We start from the raw sequence: 27337 nt of genomic DNA, 5'->3' as shown, positions 1-27337 counted from the left end.
TGATGTGCCAGAGAGCTGTGTAGACCAGAGTAGTTTGGGTGACAAATAAAATGTGCAGTTTCATGTGCATTGCTATGACTACCAGCTACATGACAGGGAAGTATTTGGTACCAAAAACCAATACAGTCGAGTTATGTTGAGCCGGCAGTGTTGTAGTCGAGTCACTAAATCTCAAGTCCAAGTCGAGTCTCGAGTCCCCAGGGTTCGAGTCAGAGTCCAAGTCCGAGTCACCAAAGAAGAGCCTGAGTTGAGTCCCAGTCGAGTCCCCATTACCCTAGTCTGATTCCAAGTCATCAAGGTTGAGTCCACTCCACTCTGGCAGTTAGCTAATGTTAACTGATCACCAACCATATCATCAACTGGTTACATCTCACTTTTCACTTTTCTGGGTGCATCCTTGAACAACAATAAATTATATTATCATTAAAAAAAATGCTTAAAGATGCATATGTTGCAGCTTTTATTTAGAAAGATTCTGACCGTAGGGCCTATGTCTTATTGTTGTCGCTAGCTTGACACAGGTCTTTGCTACAAAGCTAACATTTCAATCTCTGGGAAGATTCAAGCATTTTGATTCGACCTTCCAATCAGAATTGATAATATGAGCGGTGATGGGCATATATTTTATGATGAATTGAAAATGGGGGACCTTAATGTAAACAAGACGAAAGTCTTTCTCTGGTCTGCATCCCCTTAACAATTGTGTGTATTGAGCTGTACTGTATTGTACCCATTCTGCAATCTGTTAATACAATTTTCAATCAATCAATCAATAGACTGCCTTTTTCACATTGGAAAATACATAACGCTGTCTGCGGCTTGGTTAGTCATATTGTCGATCCAATGTGTTCTGTTTGCTTAAACCTTGACAACCTTCTCAGTTGGTGATTGTTCTGTTCTGTTGAATATAAACTCAGTTGTTTGTGCCTTATGGAGTTGTTTGTACAGGTATGAGTTACCATATTTTACGTTGCATGGTTTAGAGAGCTACTGTACCATAGTCAGAGTTCAGCGTAAAACTAAAACAGAAGATTAAACATGGCTCTAGTCTAAAGCATCAGTTTCCTTATTCTTGAACACAAGACAATGTAATTAACATTTCCTTGTAACTGGCTTTTTTAACTGTATGGACTCAACGTTATTGACTCAACGTTATGGACTCAACATTAGTATATTTCGCAGTTGCAGCGCCGAAACTCTGGAACAAGCTCCCGCTAACTATTGAATCTGCAAACACTCTACGGACTTTTAAGGCCATGCTCAAAACTCACCTTTTCTCCATAGACAATCCGTGAGCTCGTTTAGTGTTGTAGTATGACAGATGTATTTATGTCCGTCTGTTCTCTGTCTGCTTGGATGGCCTGCATGTATTTTTGTCTGTTTTTCATTTTGTTTCCTGTGTTTTTGTTTTCTTATTTCCCGGGCTGATGTAACTATTGGTTACATAATTAAATGTATCATATCATAGCATCATAAGATGGCCCTCATACAGTCTTGCCACCGTTGACTATCACGTTAGGCGCATTTGCATTATTTTGCTAACGAGAGCTGACATCTTTCCAAAGTGTTCTCCACTAAGTTGGCCTACATGCTGTAACGTTATATACACGTAATGTTACCTTTTTTGATGCTACAACACTGCAGTGAAGCGAGAGAGAAAGTGAAAGAGAGAGACTGACTATAAGCACAAGATTCACAACAGACGTTGCATAATTGAATATCGCTCTGTCATCAGGGACACGTGAAGGTCAAATATCACGGCCGTGTGCACGATATGTAAACAATAATAGCGTCCTATCGCCCCAGGCCTTGGCTTTTAAGTCTTGGGTGAGAAATAACACTGGCCTCATTTCACCACTTGACATCCGCCAGTGGTTTCGCTCTTCATGCAGATGTTCTATGTGGCTTGGGTCAGTGTTTCTCTACCAGCAGACAGAGTTAGCCTTCAGGAGAGGTGTTAGTTGGACAATTCCTAGGCTACCCGTCACTGTCCGCTTCCATTCATTGTGCTAAGCTAGGCTAACATGCAGCCAGATAGCTTTCTACTGAACGCACAGAGAGGAAACTGGTATCTATCTTCTTGTCTCTCTCTGGAGAAGACGGTAAGCTAATTTCCCAAAATGTTGGCGTGTTCCTTTAAGGTTTAGGGGCCCCGTTTCAAGATCAAATACGAGGCCCTTATCTTATATTAACAACAAATACTTTTCAAACCTAAAATGTTACAGCATAATGCGACAGTGACATATCATATACCGAATGTGTGATGTGTCTTTTTTCAAGCGTTCCCAACACGCATCAGTTATCCATTTTCTTTATCAATCCAGGGTGTGTTTGCTTGCTCCGTCAATCCGGGGGCCCTGCTAACGAGCGGGGCCCATTTCAGTTGAAATGGGTGAAACATAGCTAAGGCCTCCTATGCCCCAAACGGTAAGTCACAATGACATTCTGACAGGGTTGCGAGCAAAGAGCAACTTAGACCAGGGAACACTGTGTTATAAATATTTTGTTGCAACTTCATGGCCATGGGAAAAATGTGAGCTCTGACGCAATAGAGTGTAGAGTTGTGGATGATGCTTGCAATATCAGAGTTCCTGGTTCAATCCCTATGGGAACACATCTAAATCAATACGGACATTTAAAAAAAGGTAAGTATGCAAAATGACACCCGATGCCACAGCTTTGATTCAGTTGCCATGGCGCCCTTCATTTAGGACGACAGACCATCATTCCTCGTACATCGCCACGGACGTTAGTCACATCAACATGGCAACTGCACTGCAGCCACGCACGGCGTGACTCCCACTCACTCAGCACCACTCAGACTCAGCCAACGTGCTATCTGTCCCTTTTAAACCCATATAGCCTCATGATATAATGTGAGGCTGCTGAGAGCTGCAGAATTATGCCCACAGCTGAGATTCCCTACAAAACAGACTCAGTTAGTTGCTAGAGCAGACTGAGCCCGTGGACCCGAACAATGGCGCTCTGTTCCAAATATGTTGTTTGTCACACACACACACAGCGTGCCTTTAACTCTTCGATGTGCCTGCCGTTCCGCTCGACTTCAACTTTATCCCACATCTTATGCAACCCGGGATATGTATTTTTACTCCGGCGTACACATGCTACAGTAAGAGGGCTAGTCGGGCTTAATAATAGCTTGGTATGTAGAGTCATAGTATGGTAATTGGTGTACTTCAATCCAGAGAGCATAAACCCTATTTACATCCATGCCTCTTTTTTTTACGTGTGTATGTTGATGGTGATATTATGCACACACTTTACAGGGGGCGATGATATTAATAATATGCAAAAGAGACGAAAGGGTAAATATATTTTTGGAAGAGTGCCCGTGTGTATTCCTGACCTGTCATTCTAGAGTGGTGAGAGATATAATTGCGTATTAGAAACTCTGGCCATGGCTTGGTGGGTGGCCTGGTGTGTCTTTGACCCGATTGTAATGCCGTTTCTCTGTCCAAACTCTTAAGCAAACAGTAAGCATGCAAAGTGGACAATATTCTATATCTAGAATAATAAACGTTCAGTGAATTGAACAAGCTTTCTGTGAATTGAACATGAGAGCTACAGGTCATTGAGTGTGTGTGTGTGTGTGTGTGTGTTTAAGGGAGGGGGAGGGGGGTGGGCATAAACATCTTCATCATAGGAAGTCAACCATCCGTGCAGGTGTACAAAGCAGCAAACAACACAATACCAGGAAGAAACTAAACGCTGTATTTAGTTGATAATAGGAATGTAGCACTATCACTGTGGGACTTTTCATCCGCCATTAGATAGCTCACTTCTAAATGGATAAAAACAAATAAATAAAAGCTTTAAAAAAGTCAATTGCAATTTATTCTGATTTAACAAAAGTCTGACTCGATTTCAAGACGATCTCCGCGCAAGGTTAGATTCTGGATTCCGGGTTTTCATTGCCCAATAATATATGAGTTCTAGTTCAAATGGGTAGGCAAAGTAAATCCTTGTGCCAAAACTCCAATCGTCATACCCTGTCCCCAAAAGAAAAAAAATAAGATATATCAGTAGACTAAATACGAGATAATAAATATTGGGCCGGTGCGGTATCTATTTTGGAGATGTTCGTGGGTATATAATATCTGCACATTCGCCAGCTGTAACCAATACCGCTGCTCTGGAGAACTTGGAACTCCACTCGAGCTCCGTCGAAATATGACTTCCTCGCCTCGGTACTGTGAGGGGGAGCGCGGCTTATATAGTGCTCTAAAAATAGTGCCCGCGCGCTCCAATGGGAGTGCGAGCGGACCCGGGCGACGCACCAACCACATCGCGCGAGACAGACCCACGGTGTCACGGCATTGGCCAGAGGTGGTCTCCGGTGGGCGGGAGGAACATTCTGGCCAGCCCATTCGTCGACGTCCCCGGAGCGTAATGTCATCACGTGGGGTGAGTGTGTCTGTGATTTTGAATCGGGGGAAGTTTACAGTGCGCTGTCGGACTTTCAGCGACTTCACTGTTTGCCATCAAGCGCGCAGGCGATCGTGTTGTGCTCTCCAGAGAAACGACACCTTGCACGGGCTACGATTTGGAAGGCGGACACGGCGCTCAACTCCAGCATATTTATATACATGCAAATTCACAGAAGACGATCAAGTTTGTTTCTCAAGACAAACAGACTTGTTTTTACAACCTTAAAATTCGGCTACACTTGTAGCTGCGTCGGGGAGTGAGATATGGATGTTATTCCTATGTGCAGTATCTTCCAGGAGCTCCAAATTGTACATGACACAGGATACTTTTCTGCGTTACCATCTCTGGAAGAGTATTGGCAGCAGGTAACGTTTGCATTCCTTGTTATAAATATTCTACATAGAGAGACAATTGCTATGCTAATGTTACTGTATATCAGAAAGCTGTGCGCAAAATAACAACTGCATGCGCGTAAACGTGCAGCAAACCTCCCAAGTTATTTCCCTTATCGAGTATTTTCATTATTTAATACTACAGTTATTATCACATCTTTACAAATACACTATAACGTACGGGTGGTGCAGTGTGTGTGTGAGTGCTGTGCGTTTGCAAGCGAAGCTGTTTTTGCATATTACATTCCAGTCTCACGTTTGAAGGTAGAGAGATATTTGAGTGGAAAAACAGACCGTATGATGCAGATTCTGCGATTGAATGAGTAACATGCGTGTTGCTGTCTGCGCGCTTCTCTCCCTCACTCACTCACTCAGGCCGCTGTCACACACACAGATTGATTGATTGAAAACTTTATTAACATATTGCAGAATGGGTACAGTACAGTACGGCTCAATACATACAATTGTTAAGGGTTGCAGATCAGACCAGAGAAAGACTTTCGTCTTGTTTACATCAGGGTCCCCCATTTTCAATTCATCATAACATATATGACATACATGACATACAGATAGACAGTACTGCTACATCTATACATTTATGACATACCAGATCTACAAATACAGTACTGTTTGTGATACAAAAAGAGTCCAGATGAGAGAGGGGGGGGGGGGGGGGGGGTGATTAAAAAAAAATAAAAAATCCATCTCAAATTGGCTCAACTCGGAGTGGGAATGACAAGAGCAGTGGAGTTTTATCCCGAAAACAAGGGAAAGTCCCAAATTGTGTTCTGCTCTGGGAAATGACTTGGCACTGGCATCGCGCTGTATCTCCGCTGGCTGCGGGCCAGGTTCCCTCTCCAAACGTCCTCCTCGCAGGCATTTAAACCTCGCCAGGGATGCATTATTCAGCGCTGACAAGAAGAAACAATTCTGCTTTTGCACTGGCATTATTCTATATACACAACTTTTTGACCCCCCCCCACCCCCCACTTACTAAGAGCGGTCTGACGGACGGTCCGCCGAAAGTCTTTTCCCATTTTATTACCATTAAATTGATTTTGAATTGATTTGTAGGCTGTGCGTTTATATAGCCGCTCATCATTTCCATATAATACACACAGTCGGTGCGCAGGGTTCATTAGTGTATATATTTCCTAACTGATCGTGGCGGGTTGAGGAAGTGCCCTCACTTCCTTTTAAAAAGAAAAGAAGCCCAGAGCCCCTGGTGTGGCTCCTGCAGTATTCATCGCGAGGCTTTTTATGGACCTGCATGAACCAGACCTGGCTACCTCCCCTCGTCCCCCGGTGTGTGCTATGTTATTTCTAGCTAGGCCTCCGAATGCATTATTAAATCCACATTATGTTGAATAATTGATAGATTTAAAAGATCTACAAGCACTTCCCTAACCCACAGAGGGGCCCTGTAGCATATGTAAATTTCATGATCACCCCCCCCCCCTCTCTCTCTCTCTCCACTGGTTTGAGGTAAGAGCACAGTGTTCTTGCTCTCGGAGGAAAATGTGGTGCCTGTAATCTTCCCTGATATGGCCTCTCAGGGCACCCAGACTGTACTCGCACCCCCTCTGCATAGAACATTGTGTATATGGTCTCCTTCCTGTGGGTAGTGAGGAAACCATGGCCTGCGACGTTACAGCATATACCCCCCCTACTGCCTCTGTTAAGAGGCAACACAGTAGCCTGCTAGCTTTTAGAGGACCATTAGAATGTGTGTATTCTATAGATGTTTATCCCCCCCCCCCCATGGTATCTTCCTCCACGTGAAATTATACTGCACTCAATTCAATTCAAAGGGCGTTCATTGACATGGGAAACATACGTTTACATTGCCAAAGCCAGTGTTAAAACAAACAAAACAAAGCGAAACAATCAACCGGAGATCAGTACAGATATTGCAGGAATGTTATGTGTGATTGACAGTCTTTATGGTGGTCGTATTCCGTTGGAAGCCCTTTTCTTGTCACAGCAGCTCACAAATCTTGCTGCTGTGTTTGCACATTGTTGTATTTCACCCAGTAGGTGTGGGAATTTTGCACTCACTCTTGTCTCTCTCTCTCTCGGTCTCCAACCAGACCTGCTTGGAGCTAGAGAGGTACCTCCAGAGCGAGCCCTACGTCTCGGCCACGGAGCTGAAGTTTGAGAGCCAGGAGGACCTGTGGGGCAAGCTGATGCTGGCCTGCGGCGACAAGAGCGAGTCGGACCCAAAGATCCCTCGCATCAAGGAGGAGGAGGAGGACAATCAGGAGGCTGGCAGCTTCCACTCGGACGCCAGCAGCGAGGCGTCCGACAGCTCCGAGGAGCTCTCCCCGACCCTCGACTTCTCCGCCAACCCGCTGGGCGACCTCCTGGGCGAGGCGGAGGACCTGGTGGGCTCCGCCGTCATCGGCACCCCGCCGTCGTCCCCCGAGGCGGGAGGCAAGGAGGGCTCCGGCGGCGGCGCGGTGCAGGTGTGGAGCGGTTTACAGACTGTGCTGCACTCCCCCGGGAAAATACGGACAGGGGGTATTGGTAGGACTCTGGAGCGCTCGGCGCTGGCCAATGGGGAGGCTGCTTCGCCCGACGGGAGGAGGCGGGTGCACCGGTGCAACTTCAACGGGTGCCGGAAGGTGTACACCAAGAGCTCCCACCTCAAAGCGCACCAGCGCACGCACACAGGTACGTGGAGGGAGGTCGACGTCGTTTATCGTCACGCGCGGCGCGAGGGAGTTAGAGAATCGCCTCACGTTCGTGAAACATCTGACGCAAACAGAACGCGCATCGTACACATTGAGAGTTGGAAACTCTAACAAGTGTTTGAACACCTCTGAAAATTTCACATCGCGATCATATCGAACACACTGATCATGGTTTTCAGTGTTATTACGGTGTTGTTATTATTGCACTGACATTTTTAACAAGTACTAAGACACATTGAAATCATTTCACTGCATGTTTTTTTATTGAAAACCAAAATACCAAAGGGAATAGAAAAAGTAGTACTCGTGGTATTCGCTCGCAGACGTCTTGGTCGTAAACAAGCAGATGATTGTAATCAAACAGCGGGTGATTATTATTAATGAAGACCCACGGCCAATGAGCCGTGACATTGTGCCATATTGTAAAGCTAAATACATCACGAGAATACTATGAATTATTGTTTCTTATTGTTATTATTATTCTCTCTCTCATTGATTGATTGATTGAAAAGTTTATTAACAGATTGCAGAATGGGTACAGTACAGTACAGCTCAATACACACAATTGTTAAGGGGATGCAGACCAGAGAAAGACTTTCGACTTGTTTACATCAGGGTCACACACACATACACAGCTAGTCTATCTGCTGTGTGTTGATTTGAGCATAAACACAGATGAGTCTTGAGAAGACATATATACCAATAGTGCTTCTCCTGTTGGAAGACTGTAACAACCAATTTGACGGATTTTAAATGAGCTAAACATATCGGGCGGGTGATTAGATCTACATAACGTGTAATCATGTGAGCGGTCTGAAGACAAGATGCCATACAGCAGCAACACACGCAGTGTGTTTACAAGAGTAGGCTTCCATTTACGTTATATTAGCATTTGTGTTTGTCGGTTGCAACTGATATTCGAAGTGTTGCCCCCATTTCGTTGCGACGTTCTTTTGGCACGTTCTGTAGACAGGGTGGCCATCTTCCATTCCCTTGCCCTAAGAACTTGTATAAAAACTAAGACATGACTAGACTTCAGACTTAGTCCTTGTGGGCTGAGAAAACTCGGAGTCTGGAGTGCTGTCTCTGCCGCAGTTGTATCGATGCACAACAAATACATTGCAGGGAGACTGTTGGCTTAACTTTGATCGAAGGCGGACAGTATTTACGGCACAAACAGTTTTTTAATTAAAGCACTGTAATGAAACACGGTTATAACGATCATTCAAATTCGAACTTTGGATTTTTAACCGGTGGTTTATAGTGAAACCGGTAACCGTTTCATCCCCAGACGCGCCGCATACTTTGAATAGTTTGCCCGGGCGGAATGTCGTCAACTGTGTGACCTAATTCACACAGGAGAGTGTGACATCATGCATCGGGGGAGGGGAGAGAGAAGGGAGGAGGAGGAGGGGGGCAAGTGCATATAAAGGGAGCGAGGAAGGGGGGGGGGGGGGGGGGGGGGGCGTTCTTTTCGTGGGCACAAGGCACAGAGGATGTGTCTCCTGAAAACACGTCGTCAACACAGCTCATGTTTCACCATGAGAAAAAGGCAGAGCTCACTGGGTTTGGAAAAAACTAAAACGATGGGAATCTGACATTCACCGTTACATTAGCGAGGGAGTCTCAAATGTGAGCCCCCCCCCCCCTACTCCCTGTCAACTTTGACCTTTGCCAAGCTGTTTACAGCTGTGCCGCCCATTAGCAAAAGACGCCACATTCCAGGCATTCCTCACTAACCACGTTAGCTACACCGCTAATGGAATTTAGGAGCCATTAGGAATATGGTCTGTGTTTAAACGCCCGGCTGCTGCAGTGACCACCCCGGGTTACATAAGCCCGGTCTGTGTCTGCCCCGTTCCGGCGACTTTAAGCCGCATACCGCGGCCCTCGAGCCTCATAAGTCAAAGGTTGTTTTTCCTCATCGAGTTACAGTAGCGCCACACTCAATCCGCTTAGCACCTGCTGGCGCGGGACGACGTTCGACTGCAGCAGAGAGAGGCTACGTCTTGTTTCCGTGCGATCGGTGTAATATTAGCCTCGTGAGTCATATTGATTGCGCCCGGTGACGTTGTTGTTGTTGTTGTTCTTGTTGTCGTCTCGCAGGTGAAAAGCCGTATAGGTGTTCATGGGAGGGCTGCGAGTGGCGCTTCGCGCGGAGCGACGAACTGACCAGACACTTCCGGAAACACACCGGAGCGAAGCCGTTCAAATGCAGCCACTGCGACAGGTAAACACGCGCATTTGTTGTTGTTTTCTTTTGAACGGTTGAGTGAGATAAAAAAAAAGTCTCAGACAAACTGGACATTGCTGGTCAGATGTCATTAGTCGTCAATCAAGCCGTTAAGTGAAGTTGTGTAAAAAGAGTTAATAACCTCCCTGTTCATCCCCCCCCCCCCCTCAAGGTGTTTCTCCCGCTCCGACCACCTGGCGCTGCACATGAAGAGACACATCTAAGATGGCCGCCCGTCACAAGAGTTTGCCCCGAGGGAACGAACGATCCCGTTTTTTGTGTTGTTGCCCTGACCTGTCGGGGAGAACGGGAGAGAAGGCCAGAGGGGTTGCCCCGAGAGACGCGCGTAGGGCGCACCACCACACCCGCATTGCAGTCGGTCGGGGGGAGAGGGGGGGGGGGGGGGGGTTTGGGGGGAGGAGGAGGGGGAGCAGGGCCGTTATTTTTGCACCATACTTAGTGCCTCTAAAAAAACCTCTGTGGAGATTTGCTCTCAAAAAAGCTCAGCGTTTTACGGGAGGAGGAGAAGAAGAAGGAAAGAAATGGACTCGAAAAAAATCACGACGTCTGAAGAGGAACGGGGAGAGAGAGAGAGACTGTTTACGGGCCGCACAACGCTTTTCGTGGGAGTATTATCAGACTCGAACACGGGGGCACTGCTCCTCCGAGTGACAAGTGTGTCTGACTGCGCATGAGGGACGACTGGACGCCCACGTCAGCTTACTGAGCGGATGAGCTTGTGTTGTGGATGGCTGGATGGAGTGAATGAATGGTGCTGGGGGGTGTGGGGGGGTGAGAGGGGGTGTGGGGGGGGGGCGGGGGTTCTCAATGGGAATGAATGCAAGCAAAAAAACGTTTTGTCTGTGTTTTTTTTCTGCGGCGCATTGAATCTATTGGTTTTGCAGAGGGTGGGGGTCGGTACAGTGGGCTGTGTCGGTTTGTTTGTTTGAGAGAGAGAGAGAGAGCGCCTTCCTTCTGCCCGGGGGTGGAAATGCAGCTCCTTGTTTTAAAGTGGGGGGTTGTAATGTTTTAGTGCAGCTATTAAATGTGCAATGTATTACGTAGCCTGTCTCAAAAAGTACACGCTATTAAGCTCATTTTTGTTGTCCATTGTTGTAAGCTCTGTATCTTAAAAAAAAGAAAAAAAAGAAAGAAAGACAGAAAGAAAAGAAGAAAAAAGATTTGTACACAAACAAATATTGCCATGATAACAGAGGTTGCATGGGATTTTTGGGGGGAGGGGGGTATTTTTGCTCACCCTGTTTGCTTAAAGGATGGCTAAATCCCATTCAAGAGCAGCTACCTACATATTACTCGATATCACAGTATTGTATAAAACATAAGGCAGTCTTTTTTATGTTCTATTCTTTTCTTGTTGATATGTTGTATATACCACTATTGCTTGGCAACTGTCTTGATCATGGGATATTTTTTTTCCTCTCTCCTATCTGGTTCTGACTGTAAATGCACTGTTGACCTTAATGATGCCTTATGTAAGTGGCCTTGTCCCGTAAAATAGATCACTCTCAACACACACACACACACACGGGGGGGGGGGGGGGTTGCAGATGCAGCAGTGCAGAATTTAATAGCTTTATTAAGGCTCTGATTCACACATGTGCACCTTTGCCCTTTGTCTCACAGCGGTCTTCAGGCTTGGTAACAATAATAATAAAAAAAATAATACATACGTTATATATATATATATATACACGCTTCTAAACGACTGCCATTTTTACATTTCTGCGCATCATTCGTCAACATAACCTAATATCATTCTATATTCTATATCAAGACTTAAATCACATTCTCTCCCCTAAGCAACCAGATTTGAGACAGAATTGCAGAGCACTTGATGGGGGGTGGTGAGGGGGGGTGAGGGTGGGTAGGGCGCTGTGTGTGAGGGAGGGTGGGGTGATTTTGTAATGTTTTACTACTATGTAGTAATAACACGGTATGGATGCACTTCATGTGGAAGAATGTGTGGCGCGGTGATACATTTCTTTCAAAAGGTACAGAGTCCTGGAAATATGTTTTGAGTTCTCACGACGCGTGGTGTGTATATATATATATATATATATATATATATACGCTCAGCCTGTCGAGGTCACGGCAAATTAAGATTTATTGCAAATAACACTTTCTGGAGAGGCCCCCTTGTTTATGTCTCCTGAACTGTACCAAGGCTCCGTCGGTTTGAGTCATAAAACGCCTGATGTCTCTTCCTCCTCCTCCTGGGTCTACACCACTATCGGCGGCCTTGTCAAAAAAAAAAAATACTATTGCACAGGTCATCTGTTAACGAAACCCGAAAGAATTGAAGGGGGACTCGACCGAAAAAACAATGTTGATTTATTGTCACACACGTCCAATAACTCTCTAAACAGTTTAGCACACATTCATTTAGTTTGACAGTTATTGAGAGTAAATTAGTTTGAATGTGGGCATCGGGGACATTGAATCCTTGTGTTGTGTTAATTACAGATCCAGGAAATAATGTAGATGAAGCAATATTAATCTTCTCATTTCATTAAGCTGTAATTAACACAAGGATTCAATGTCCCCGATGGCCACATTCAAACTAATTTACTCTCAATAACTGTCAAACTAAATGAATGTGTGCTAAACTGTTTTTGGATGTGTGTGAGATTATGTGCAAAATAAATCGGCATTGTCTTTGGGTGAAGTGTCCCTTTAAGAAGGCCCCGTTTTTACACTGAAAAAAAAATTGAAAATGCAAAGATATGTAAATTGTAAACTAAGAGAATTTTGTAAAGAAGCTTCTATTTTAAAGGGGTATGGGACCAAAAGAAAAGTGCAGCGTGTGTTTATAAAGACTAAACAACAAACAATAAAGATAAAGTGGCTGAAGAAACCTTAACGATAGATAACACTCCAATCCTGCTCACGGACACATCCTCTTCAGTAGGACCTTTGTATTATGACTTGAACGAAACACCAAACAGCTAGTATTACGATAGTTTGAATGATCCATCTTTTTAAAAGAAGCAAGGTAATGATTTTGAGACCCAAAATGTTCAGAAAACACTTGAAATGTCATGTCAATAATTAGCATTGCATCTATCATAATGTCACAGGATTTACTTTCTCACTCAACCTGTCAAGAGATCTGTGAAGAAAAGGCCCTATCTTTAACTATAAATATCTATTGGATAAGCGTTGAAATAAAATATGAGGTTATATTTTTGTTTGTTTTATGGCATAACAAGATTTGTTCATTTGAAATTGTTTTGTAAAATAGTTTCTGTATGAATGTATTTTTTATTGGAAAAAAATCGATAAAAAAAGAACTTATTGGAACTATTTCTGTCTTTTGTTTTTGCTTTATTTCTCTTTGTGTCCTTACAATTGTGTGCGATCTAGTCGAAAGTCACAGTGTTACTGTATGTCTGGCAAAATATTATTTATCTTAAATAGATATTAAAGGTATAATGAGTAGAATGATCCCAAAAGAACAATGTATAGACTCAAACAGAACACTTAACCCCTTCACTACCACACTACAACCTCTGTAGTGTGGTAGTGAAAGGGTTAACCTGCTGGTTAACCCTTTGGTAGTGTGGTAGTGAAAGGGTTAAGAACCACTACTAAGTGTGTGGTGGTGTGTTTACCTGCAGAGACCCCTCTCTGCCCAGAGTTTCTCGACATCAACCTTTCAGCAGTGTTATAGGTAATATATTTGCATATTGTACAAGGTTGTACTGACAACATTTTTGTGGTAAGTTTGATATGATATTGCTGGACTTTGTGATCTGCAACGCCCAGACAGTTTGGTCTACGCTGTGTGGTAAAGCGTTTGTAAACACCATATTGTTTTGCTGGTGCCCTTGTGACGAAACTACATAGCCTAACGGCACGGGCACACTGCTGACGAATGAATTTCACGCGCGGCTCCCTCGTGAGATCGCGCGCCTGGCCAGGCACACACCTCCCCCCGGGACTATATAAGCGTGCGGCGCGCAGGGAGGAATGCACATTCAACAGAACATTCTACAAACTAGAGTTTGCGCGTGGCGCGCCGCCTCGAATAGGATTGAAGCGAAAAGATAGCTTGCCGCTCGGGAGCCGCTCGCGAGGCGCTCTCCCGCTCGCGGCCAGTGTGCCTACTATCGTCCGTTAACATGGGAGCGGAAGTGATGAGGCAGCCGCCCGTCCGTCCGTGTTCATTCGTCAGCAGTGTGCCCGTGCCTAATGGACTATAGTGCCTCGGCTATAACAGGATTAGGCATGTATGGGCATCACATTTCTCCTGCCAATACCAATCCCAAGTACTTATACCGAGTACTAGGGATACCACAAGGCTAAAAGAGAGTAACGGTATTGGGAGGATTTCCACAATACTAAAGCCGAGAGCTATGATGTGTAACTTGTCAGAAATAAAACCCACTTGCCTTTAAAGGAACACGCTAACATTTTGGGAAATTAGCTTATCGTCTTCTCCAGAGAGAGACAAGAAGATAGATACCAGTTTCCTCTGTGTGTTCAGTAGAAAGCGATCTGGCTGCATGTTAGCCTAGCTTAGCACAATGAATGGAAGCGGACAGTGCCGGTTAGCCGCCTAGGCATTGTCCAACTAGAGATGTGTCTTTTTCATCTACATCATTTCATGGAGCTGTAATTAACACAACACAAGGATTCAATGTCCCCGATGACATCACTGGTGGCCATATTCAAACTCATTTACTCTCAATAACTGTCAAACTAAATGAATGTGTGCAAAACTGTTTTTTTGTGAATTGCCCCTTTAAAGTGTAGTACCCAAAATCACGTATCACAGTGAATCAATGGCCCTGGTGCTTCTCTACAGAGTAACGATCCTATGTTACCTTTACTGAAAAATATACAGTTTGACCATTCGTTTTGAATAACTGGACAAAAGATTATTGAGATATAATACATTTTGCTCTTATTAGTGACATCTAACATCCTTCATATTAGTGAGTTCTAACATCCTTCTTATTAGAGAGCTATAACATCCTTCTTATTAGAGAGCTATAACATCCTTCTTATTAGAGAGCTATAACATCCTTCTTATTAGAGAGCTATAACATCGTTCTTATTAGAGAGCTATAACATCCTTGTTATTAGAGAGCTATAACATCCTTGTTATTAGAGAGCTATAACATCCTTGTTATTAGAGAGCTCTGACATCCTTCAACTATGTAGAAAAAGAGGAGGAAATCAAGTGGCTTCGTTTGGATTCCTGACATTACACCAATTAATATTTATATATATATAAATTCGGTACTGGAGAAATTCTCAATGTATCCTGGTATCGTCTTGATATCCAATACTAGTTCCAGTTTCATTGCGTCCCTAAATAGAATCATCTTGGATGTCGGTTGATATTGGATTGGATCACATAAAGGACTTCTTCTACATCATCTGCAAATTGTAGCTCGCAGCTACACCAAGAACATCTCCCTCAATGCTAAAACATTTAATTGTGGACACAGCAGCTAATACTGGCTGTCTTGGCGTTTGCAAAATGTTCACACAATTCTCCAGGTCGGCCGTCTCTCTTGCTCATGGTCTGCGTGTCTCACTCCTGTCCCAGTCTCACTGTCAAGCAGGAGAGAGAGGGTTAATTACACAGACAAGCTGCACCTGGGCCAATTAACTCTCCCTTACTGTTGCCGGAGCGTGCCTATGTTCCCACAGCCCTATGTTCCCACAGCCCTATGTTCCCACATCCCTATGTTCTCACAGCCCTATGTTCTTACAGCCCTATGTTCTCACAGCCCTATGTTCTTACAGCCCTATGTTCTCACAGCCCTATGTTCTCACAGCCCTATGTTCTTACAGCCCTATGTTCTCACAGCCCTATGTTCTCACAGCCCTATGTTCCCACAGCCCTATGTTCCCACAGCCCTATGTTCTCACAGCCCTATGTTCTTACAGCCCTATGTTCTCACAGCCCTATGTTCTCACAGCCCTATGTTCCCACAGCCCTATGTTCCCACAGCCCTATGTTCTCACAGCCCTATGTTCTCACAGCCCTATGTTCTCACAGCCCTATGTTCTCACAGCCCTATGTTCCCACAGCCCTATGTTCTCACAGCCCTATGTTCTCACAGCCCTATGTTCTCACAGCCCTATGTTCTTACAGCCCTATGTTCCCACATTTCCTTTTTTCATACATTTGTATCTGATTTTATCCCCCTTTCTCTTAATTTGGTAGCCAATTACACCCAACCTATTATCCAATTGTCCTCTGTTTTTTTTAGAAGAATCTTAGAAATGTGGGACCATATGGCTATGGGAACATAGGGCTGTAGGACCATAGGGCTGTGGGACCATATGGCTGTGGGACCATAGGGCTGCCCCCACTGTTGCTTCAGTGAGTTACTCCTGACACCTCCACCAGTCATTCTGTCTATCCTCAGCTAATCTCGCACACTAGTGGGCAGATCAGCCTGAGATTGCTTGTGCACAGTGACAGCAGGGCATGGGTCCACCTGCTTTGTTTAACCATTTTATTTGAATTAATTTCCATCGTTGTTCTTGTTGTTTGTCCATTGCAATAGGTAGTCAGTATGAAGTTGCATCTCTTGAACGCAAGAGGGCGATAAAATCTTTTTTTGGAGTGGTGGTTTGAATACATTCATTAGTAACGTTAGCCATCTAAGCTAACATTGCCTTGCCTGCATCAGATAAACTAACATTTTGTAAACTACTTTCATTCAATACAATGTGGTGCTCTGTATGCTGTGCAAATCATGAATGGCTTTACGATGACGTTTCAAGCTAAAGAAAATGGAGTCACATTGCGTTTGGGCATATAACCTTTGAAATTAGATCAGTAGGCTACCTATTAGAGCATATCTGCTCTCTGCTAACGTTAATGATGGGAAAACCCAATCCATTATGCTAACAACATTAGCAAATCTTTTGTGAATCTTTGGTTTCCAAAGTCATTGTACATGCTGTTCATGGGTTGCCAGGTTGTACTACACATATTCAGCTTGTCTAGCTGCCTGTATGTCTGTCCAACTGACTGTCTGTCTCCTCTCCCTGTTCATCCTTATACTTCTCCTTTACTTTGTTCACCATCCTCTCTACACCACCTACACCAACATGCAACACCCTCCTCTCTACACCACCTACACCACCTACACCAACATGCAACACCCTCCTCTCTACACCACCTACACCAACATGCAACACCCTCCTCTCTACACCACCTACACCACCTACACCAACATGCAACACCCTCCTCTCTACACCACCTACACCAACATGCAACACCCTCCTCTCTACACCACCTACACCAACATGCAACACCATCCTCTCTACACCACCTACACCAACATGCAACACCCTCCTCTCTACACCACCTACACCAACATGCAACACCATCCTCTCTACACCACCTACACCAACATGCAACACCCTCCTCTCTACACCACATACACCAACATGCAACACCCTCCTCTCTACACCACCTACACCAACATGCAACACCCTCCTCTCTACACCACCTACACCACCTACACCAACATGCAACACCCTCCTCTCTACACCACCTACACCAACATGCAACACCCTCCTCTCTACACCACCTACACCAACATGCAACACCATCCTCTTTACACCACCTACACCAACATGCAACACCCTCCTCTCTACACCACCTACACCAACATGCAACACCCTCCTCTCTACACCACATACACCAACATGCAACACCCTCCTCTCTACACCACCTACACCAACATGCAACACCCTCCTCTCTACACCACATACACCAACATGCAACACCCTCCTCTCTACACCACCTACACCAACATGCAACACCCTCCTCTCTACACCACATACACCAACATGCAACACCATCCTCTCTACACCACATACACCAACATGCAACACCATCCTCTCTACACCACCTACACCAACATGCAACACCCTCCTCTCTACACCACCTACACCAACATGTAACACCATCCTCTCTACACCACCTACACCAACATGCAACACCCTCCTCTCTACACCACCTACACCAACATGCAACACCCTCCTCTCTACACCACCTACACCAACATGCAACACCCTCCTCTCTACACCACCTACACCAACATGCAACACCATCCTCTCTACACCACCTACACCAACATGCAACACCATCCTCTCTACACCACCTACACCAACATGCAACACCCTCCTCTCTACACCAACATGCAACACCATCCTCTCTACACCACCTACACCAACATGCAACACCATCCTCTCTACACCACCTACACCAACATGCAACACCATCCTCTCTACACCACCTACACCAACATGCAACACCATCCTCTCTACACCAACATGCAACACCCTCCTCTCTACACCACCTACACCAACATGCAACACCCTCCTCTCTACACCACCTACACCAACATGCAACACCATCCTCTCTACACCACCTACACCAACATGCAACACCCTCCTCTCTACACCACATACACCAACATGCAACACCCTACTCTCTACACCACCTACACCAACATGCAACACCCTCCTCTCTACACCACCTACACCAACATGCAACACCCTCCTCTCTACACCACCTACACCAACATGCAACACCCTCCTCTCTACACCACCTACACCAACATGCAACACCATCCTCTCTACACCAACATGCAACACCCTCCTCTCTACACCACCTACACCAACATGCAACACCCTCCTCTCTACACCACCTACACCAACATGCAACACCATCCTCTCTACACCACCTACACCAACATGCAACACCATCCTCTCTACACCACCTACACCAACATGCAACACCCTCCTCTCTACACCACCTACACCAACATGCAACACCATCCTCTCTACACCACCTACACCAACATGCAACATCATCCTCTCTACACCACCTACACCAACATGCAACACCATCCTCTCTACACCACCTACACCAACATGCAACACCCTCCTCTCTACACCACCTACACCACCTACACCAACACCATACTCTCTACACCACCTACACCAACATGCAACACCATCCTCTCTACACCACCTACACCAACATGCAACACCCTCCTCTCTACACCACCTACACACACATGCAACACCCTCCTCTCTACACCACCTACACCAACATGCAACACCCTCCTCTCTACACCAACATGCAACACCCTCCTCTCTACACCACCTACACACACATTCAACACCATCCTCTCTACACCACCTACACCAACATGCAACACCCTCCTCTCTACACCAACATGCAACACCCTCCTCTCTACACCACCTACACCAACATGCAACACCCTCCTCTCTACACCACCTACACCAACATGCAACACCATCCTCTCTACACCACCTACACCAACATGCAACACCATCCTCTCTACACCAACATGCAACACCATCCTCTCTACACCACCTACACCAACATGCAACACCCTCCTCTCTACACCACCTACACCAACATGCAACACCCTCCTCTCTACACCACCTACACACACATGCAACACCCTCCTCTCTACACCACCTACACACACATGCAACACCCTCCTCTCTACACCACCTACACCAACATGCAACACCATCCTCTCTACACCACCTACACACACATGCAACACCCTCCTCTATACACCACCTACACCAACATGCAACACCCTCCTCTCTACACCACCTACACCAACATGCAACACCATCCTCTCTACACCACCTACACCAACATGCAACACCCTCCTCTCTACACCACCTACACCACCTACACCAACACCATACTCTCTACACCACCTACACCAACATGCAACACCATCCTCTCTACACCACCTACACCAACATGCAACACCCTCCTCTCTACACCACCTACCCCAACATGCAACACCATCCTCTCTACACCACCTACACCAACATGCAACACCATCCTCTCTACACCACCTACACCAACATACAACACCCTCCTCTCTACACCACCTACACCAACATGCAACACCCTCCTCTCTACACCACCTACACACACATGCAACACCCTCCTCTCTACACCACCTACACACACATGCAACACCCTCCTCTCTACACCAACATGCAACACCCTCCTCTCTACACCACCTACACCAACATGCAACACCATCCTCTCTACACCACCTACACCAACATGCAACACCATCCTCTCTACACCACCTACACCAACATGCAACACCCTCCTCTCTACACCACCTACACACACATGCAACACCATCCTCTCTACACCACCTACACACACATGCAACACCCTCCTCTCTACACCACCTACACACACATGCAACACCCTCCTCTCTACACCACCTACACCAACATGCAACACCATCCTCTCTACACCACCTACACACACATGCAACACCCTCCTCTCTACACCACCTACACCAACATGCAACACCCTCCTCTCTACACCACCTACACACACATGCAACACCCTCCTCTCTACACCACCTACACACACATGCAACACCCTCCTCTCTACACCACCTACACCAACATGTAACACCAGCCTCTCTACACCACCTACACCAACATGCAACACCCTCCTCTCTACACCACCTACACCAACATGCAACATCATCCTCTCTACACCACCTACACCAACATGCAACACCATCCTCTCTACACCACCTACACCACCATGCAACACCATCCTCTCTACACCAAAATGCAACACCATCCTCTCTACACCACCTACACCAACATGCAACACCATCCTCTCTACACCACCTACACCAACATGCAACACCATCCTCTCTACACCAACATGCAACACCCTCCTCTCTACACCACCTACACCAACATGCAACACCATCCTCTCTACACCACCTACACCAACATGCAACACCATCCTCTCTACACCACCTACACCAACATGCAACACCCTCCTCTCTACACCACCTACACCAACATGCAACACCCTCCTCTCTACACCACCTACACCAACATGCAACACCCTCCTCTCTACACCACCTACACCAACATGCAACACCCTCCTCTCTACACCACCTACACCAACATGCAACACCCTCCTCTCTACACCACCTACACCAACATGCAACACCATCCTCTCTACACCACCTACACCAACATGCAACACCCTCCTCTATACACCACCTACACCACCATGCAACACCCTCCTCTCTACACCACCTACACCAACATGCAACACCATCCTCTCTACACCAAAATGCAACACCCTCCTCTCTACACCACCTACACCAACATGCAACACCCTCCTCTCTACACCACCTACACCAACATGCAACACCCTCCTCTCTACACCACCTACACCAACATGCAACACCCTCCTCTCTACACCACCTACACCAACATGCAACACCCTCCTCTCTACACCACCTACACCAACATGCAACACCATCCTCTCTACACCACCTACACCACCATGCAACACCATCCTCTCTACACCAAAATGCAACACCCTCCTCTCTACACCACCTACACCAACATGCAACACCCTCCTCTCTACACCACCTACACCAACATGCAACACCCTCCTCTCTACACCACCTACACCAACATGCAACACCCTCCTCTCTACACCACCTACACCAACATGCAACACCCTCCTCTCTACACCACCTACACCAACATGCAACACCCTCCTCTCTACACCACCTACACCAACATGCAACACCATCCTCTCTACACCACCTACACCAACATGCAACACCCTCCTCTATACACCACCTACACCAACATGCAACACCATCCTCTCTACACCACCTACACCAACATGCAACACCCTCCTCTATACACCACCTACACCACCATGCAACACCCTCCTCTCTACACCACCTACACCAACATGCAACACCATCCTCTCTACACCACCTACACCAACATGCAACACCCTCCTCTCTACACCACCTACACCAACATGCAACATCATCCTCTCTACACAACCTACACCAACATGCAACACCCTCCTCTCTACACCAAAATGCAACACCATCCTCTCTACACCACCTACACCAACATGCAACATCATCCTCTCTACACCACCTACACCACCATGCAACACCATCCTCTCTACACCAAAATGCAACACCATCCTCTCTACACCACCTACACCAACATGCAACACCATCCTCTCTACACCACCTACACCAACATGCAACACCATCCTCTCTACACCACCTACACCAACATGCAACATCATCCTCTCTACACCACCTACACCAACATGCAACACCCTCCTCTCTACACCACCTACACCAACATGCAACACCATCATCTCTACACCACCTACACCAACATGCAACACCCTCCTCTCTACACCACCTACACCAACATGCAACACCATCCTCTCTACACCACCTACACCAACATGCAACACCCTCCTCTCTACACCACCTACACCAACATGCAACACCATCATCTCTACACCACCTACACCAACATGCAACACCCTCCTCTCTACACCACCTACACCAACATGCAACACCCTCCTCTCTACACCACCTACACCAACATGTAACACCCTCCTCTCTACACCACCTACACCAACATGCAACACCCTCCTCTCTACACCACCTACACCAACATGCAACACCATCATCTCTACACCACCTACACCAACATGCAACACCATCATCTCTACACCACCTACACCAACATGCAACATCATCCTCTCTACACCACCTACACCAACATGCAACATCATCCTCTCTACACCACCTACACCAACATGCAACACCATCCTCTCTACACCACCTACACCAACATGCAACACCATCCTCTCTACACCACCTACACCAACATGCAACACCATCCTCTCTACACCACCTACACCACCATGCAACACCATCCTCTCTACACCAAAATGCAACACCATCCTCTCTACACCACCTACACCAACATGCAACACCATCCTCTCTACACCACCTACACCAACATGCAACACCATCCTCTCTACACCAACATGCAACACCATCCTCTCTACACCACCTACACCAACATGCAACACCCTCCTCTCTACACCACCTACACCAACATGCAACACCATCATCTCTACACCACCTACACCAACATGCAACACCCTCCTCTCTACACCACCTACACCAACATGCAACACCCTCCTCTCTACACCACCTACACCAACATGCAACACCCTCCTCTCTACACCACCTACACCAACATGCAACACCCTCCTCTCTACACCACCTACACCAACATGCAACACCCTCCTCTCTACACCACCTACACACACATGCAACACCCTCCTCTCTACACCACCTACACCAACATGCAACACCCTCCTCTCTACACCACCTACACCAACATGCAACACCATCCTCTCTACACCACCTACACCAACATGCAACACCATCCTCTCTACACCACCTACACCAACATGCAACACCCTCCTCTCTACACCACCTACACCAACATGCAACATCATCCTCTCTACACAACCTACACCAACATGCAACACCCTCCTCTCTACACCACCTACACCACCATGCAACACCCTCCTCTCTACACCACCTACACCACCATGCAACACCCTCCTCTCTACACCACCTACACCAACATACAACACCAGCCTCTCTACACCACCTACACCAACATGCAACACCATCCTCTCTACACCACCTACACCAACATGCAACACCCTCCTCTCTACACCACCTACACCACCATGCAACACCATCCTCTCTACACCACCTACCCCAACATGCAACACCATCCTCTCTACACCACCCACACCAACATGCAACACCATCCTCTCTACACCACCTACACCAACATGCAACACCCTCCTCTCTACACCACCTACACCAACATGCAACACCATCCTCTCTACACCACCTACACCAACATGCAACACCCTCCTCTCTACACTACCTACACCAACATGCAACACCATCATCTCTACACCACCTACACCAACATGCAACACCCTCCTCTCTACACCACCTACACCAACATGCAACATCATCCTCTCTACACCACCTACACCAACATGCAACACCCTCCTCTCTACACCACCTACACCAACATGCAACACCCTCCTCTCTACACCACCTACACCAACATGCAACACCCTCCTCTCTACACCACCTACACCAACATGCAACACCCTCCTCTCTACACCACCTACACCAACATGCAACACCCTCCTCTCTACACCACCTACACCAAAATGCAACACCATCCTCTCTACACCACCTACACCAACATGCAACACCCTCCTCTCTACACCACCTACACCACCATGCAACACCATCCTCTATACACCACCTACACCAACATGCAACACCCTCCTCTCTACACCACCTACACCAACATGCAACACCCTCCTCTCTACACCACCTACACCAACATGCAACACCCTCCTCTCTACACCACCTACACCAACATGCAACACCCTCCTCTCTACACCACCTACACCAACATGCAACACCCTCCTCTCTACACCACCTACACACACATGTAACACCCTCCTCTCTACACCACCTACACCAACATGCAACACCCTCCTCTCTACACCACCTACACCAACATGCAACACCATCCTCTCTACACCACCTACACCAACATGCAACACCCTCCTCTCTACACCACCTACACCAACATGCAACACCATCCTCTCTACACCACCTACACCAACATGCAACACCCTCCTCTCTACACCAACATGCAACACCCTCCTCTCTACACCACCTACACCAACATGTAACACCCTCCTCTCTACACCACCTACACCAACATGCAACATCATCCTCTCTACACCACCTACACCAACATGCAACACCCTCCTCTCTACACCAACATGCAACACCCTCCTCTCTACACCACCTACACCAACATGTAACACCCTCCTCTCTACACCACCTACACCAACATGCAACACCCTCCTCTCTACACCACCTACACACACATGCAACACCATCCTCTCTACACCACCTACACCAACATGCAACACCCTCCTCTCTACACCACCTACACCAACATGCAACACCCTCCTCTCTACACCACCTACACCAACATGCAACACCCTCCTCTCTACACCACCTACACCAACATGCAACACCATCCTCTCTACACCACCTACACCAACATGCAACACCATCCTCTCTACACCACCTACACCAACATGCAACACCATCCTCTCTACACCACCTACACCAACATGCAACACCCTCCTCTCTACACCACCTACACCACCATGCAACACCATCCTCTCTACACCACCTACCCCAACATGCAAAACCATCCTCTCTACACCACCTACACCAACATGCAACACCATCCTCTCTACACCACCTACACCAACATGCAACACCATCCTCTCTACACCACCTACCCCAACATGCAACACCCTCCTCTCTACACCACCTACACCACCATGCAACACCATCCTCTCTACACCACCTACCCCAACATGCAAAACCATCCTCTCTACACCACCTACACCAACATGCAACACCCTCCTCTCTACACCACCTACACCACCATGCAACACCATCCTCTCTACACCACCTACCCCAACATGCAACACCCTCCTCTCTACACCACCTACACCAACATGCAACACCCTCCTCTCTACACCACCTACACCAACATGCAACACCCTCCTCTCTACACCACCTACACCAACATGCAACACCCTCCTCTATACACCACCTACACCACCATGCAACACCCTCCTCTCGACACCACCTACACCAACATGCAACACCCTCCTCTCTACACCAACATGCAACACCCTCCTCTCTACACCAGCTACACCAACATGCAACACCATCCTCTCTACACCACCTACACCAACATACAACACCAGCCTCTCTACACCACCTACACCAACATGCAACACCCTCCTCTCTACACCACCTACACCAACATGCAACACCCTCCTCTCTACACCACCTACACCAACATGCAACACCCTCCTCTCTACACCACCTACACCACCATGCAACACCATCCTCTCTACACCAACATGCAACACCCTCCTCTCTACACCACCTACACCAACATGCAACACCATCCTCTCTACACCACCTACACCAACATGCAACACCATCCTCTCTACACCACCTACACCAACATGCAACACCATCCTCTCTACACCACCTACACCAACATGCAACACCCTCCTCTCTACACCACCTACACCAACATGCAACACCATCCTCTCTACACCACCTACACCAACATGCAACACCATCCTCTCTACACCACCTACACCAACATGCAACACCATCCTCTCTACACCACCTACACCAACATGCAACACCCTCCTCTCTACACCACCCACACCAACATGCAACACCATCCTCTCTACACCACCTACACCAACATGCAACACCATCCTCTCTACACCACCTACACCAACATGCAACACCCTCCTCTCTACACCACCTACACCAACATGCAACACCATCCTCTCTACACCACCTATACCAACATGCAACACCATCCTCTCTACACCACTTACACCACCACTTACACCCTCCTCTCGACACCACCTACACCAACATGCAACACCCTCCTCTCTACACCACCTACACCAACATGCAACACCCTCCTCTCTACACCACCTACACCAACATGCAACACCATCCTCTCTACACCACCTACACCAACATGCAACACCATCCTCTCTACACCACCTACGCCAACATGCAACATCATCCTCTCTACACCACCTACACCAACATGCAACACCCTCCTCTCTACACCACCTACACCAACACCCTCCTCTCTACACCACATACACCAACATGCAACATCATCCTCTCTACACCACCTACACCAACATGCATGCCCACATGCCACACTAATAGTTATATCTGATTTCATATTCCAATCTGACCAGCGAAGCACACGATCTTACCCAAGCCCAAGGTTTCACCACACACACACACACACACACACACACACACACACACACACACACACACACACACACACACACACACACACACACACACACACACACACACACACACACACACACACACACACACACACACACACACACACACAGACATCCTCCCCCACCTTACAGCTCGTATGACCTGGGGCAGAGGGAGTTGCTTGTTAAACCAGGAGAGGAGCGATGAAGGTCAGTGACCTGACATGGGGATGGTAGACCAATGAGATGTGGTCTCCTGAAAACCCGCTTTACATTTAGACACAGCAACCAGAACGAGGGCAACACAGAGACCTGGGAACTGCTGATTCAACAGGACGATCTGCCGATAGGAGTCTGTAGGTGGACATGGCTATTATAAAACTTTCTTAACCCACTGTAAATCTAAATATACATAGATCTGTTTTACTCCAGTTACCAACGTAAACAAACATCTACAGCCAGCAAATACAGGGAATTACAATAACATTTGTACCTGTTGTCTAGTGTTGGTCTCGTCTCAAGAGCTCAGTCAATCAACTACTAGAGAATGAAAAATGTCTCCAGTCCATTCATATTTGTTATGGTATTTCTGGTGGACAATCTATTTATATTTGGATCACTGATTGCCACGTCTTCCACTCCTGCCTAACTCTCAGTCATCTCCTCCACTCCTGCCTAACTCTCAGTCATCTCC

General features: G+C 46.9%; 1 protein-coding gene across 1 annotated transcript; it reads left to right on the top strand.

Annotated features, from left to right (window-relative positions):
- The first annotated feature begins 4477 nt into the window (after positions 1 to 4477).
- On the top strand, positions 4478 to 10541 carry LOC311227180 (Krueppel-like factor 6). The gene is made up of 4 exons (XM_084312728.1): positions 4478 to 4814; positions 6932 to 7514; positions 9641 to 9764; positions 9940 to 10541. The coding sequence occupies exons 1-4, from the start codon at positions 4713 to 4715 to the stop codon at positions 9989 to 9991; spliced, it is 861 nt and encodes a 286-aa protein (XP_084168854.1). The 5' UTR covers positions 4478 to 4712; the 3' UTR covers positions 9992 to 10541.
- The last annotated feature ends 16796 nt before the right edge of the window (positions 10542 to 27337 follow it).

The sequence above is a fragment of the Notolepis coatsorum genome (genome assembly GCF_963971535.1).
Source record: "Notolepis coatsorum genome assembly, chromosome: 4".
NCBI lineage: Eukaryota > Metazoa > Chordata > Actinopteri > Aulopiformes > Paralepididae > Notolepis > Notolepis coatsorum.
Note: the sequence above shows the minus strand (reverse complement) of the source record. Positions and strands in the feature narration are given on the sequence as shown.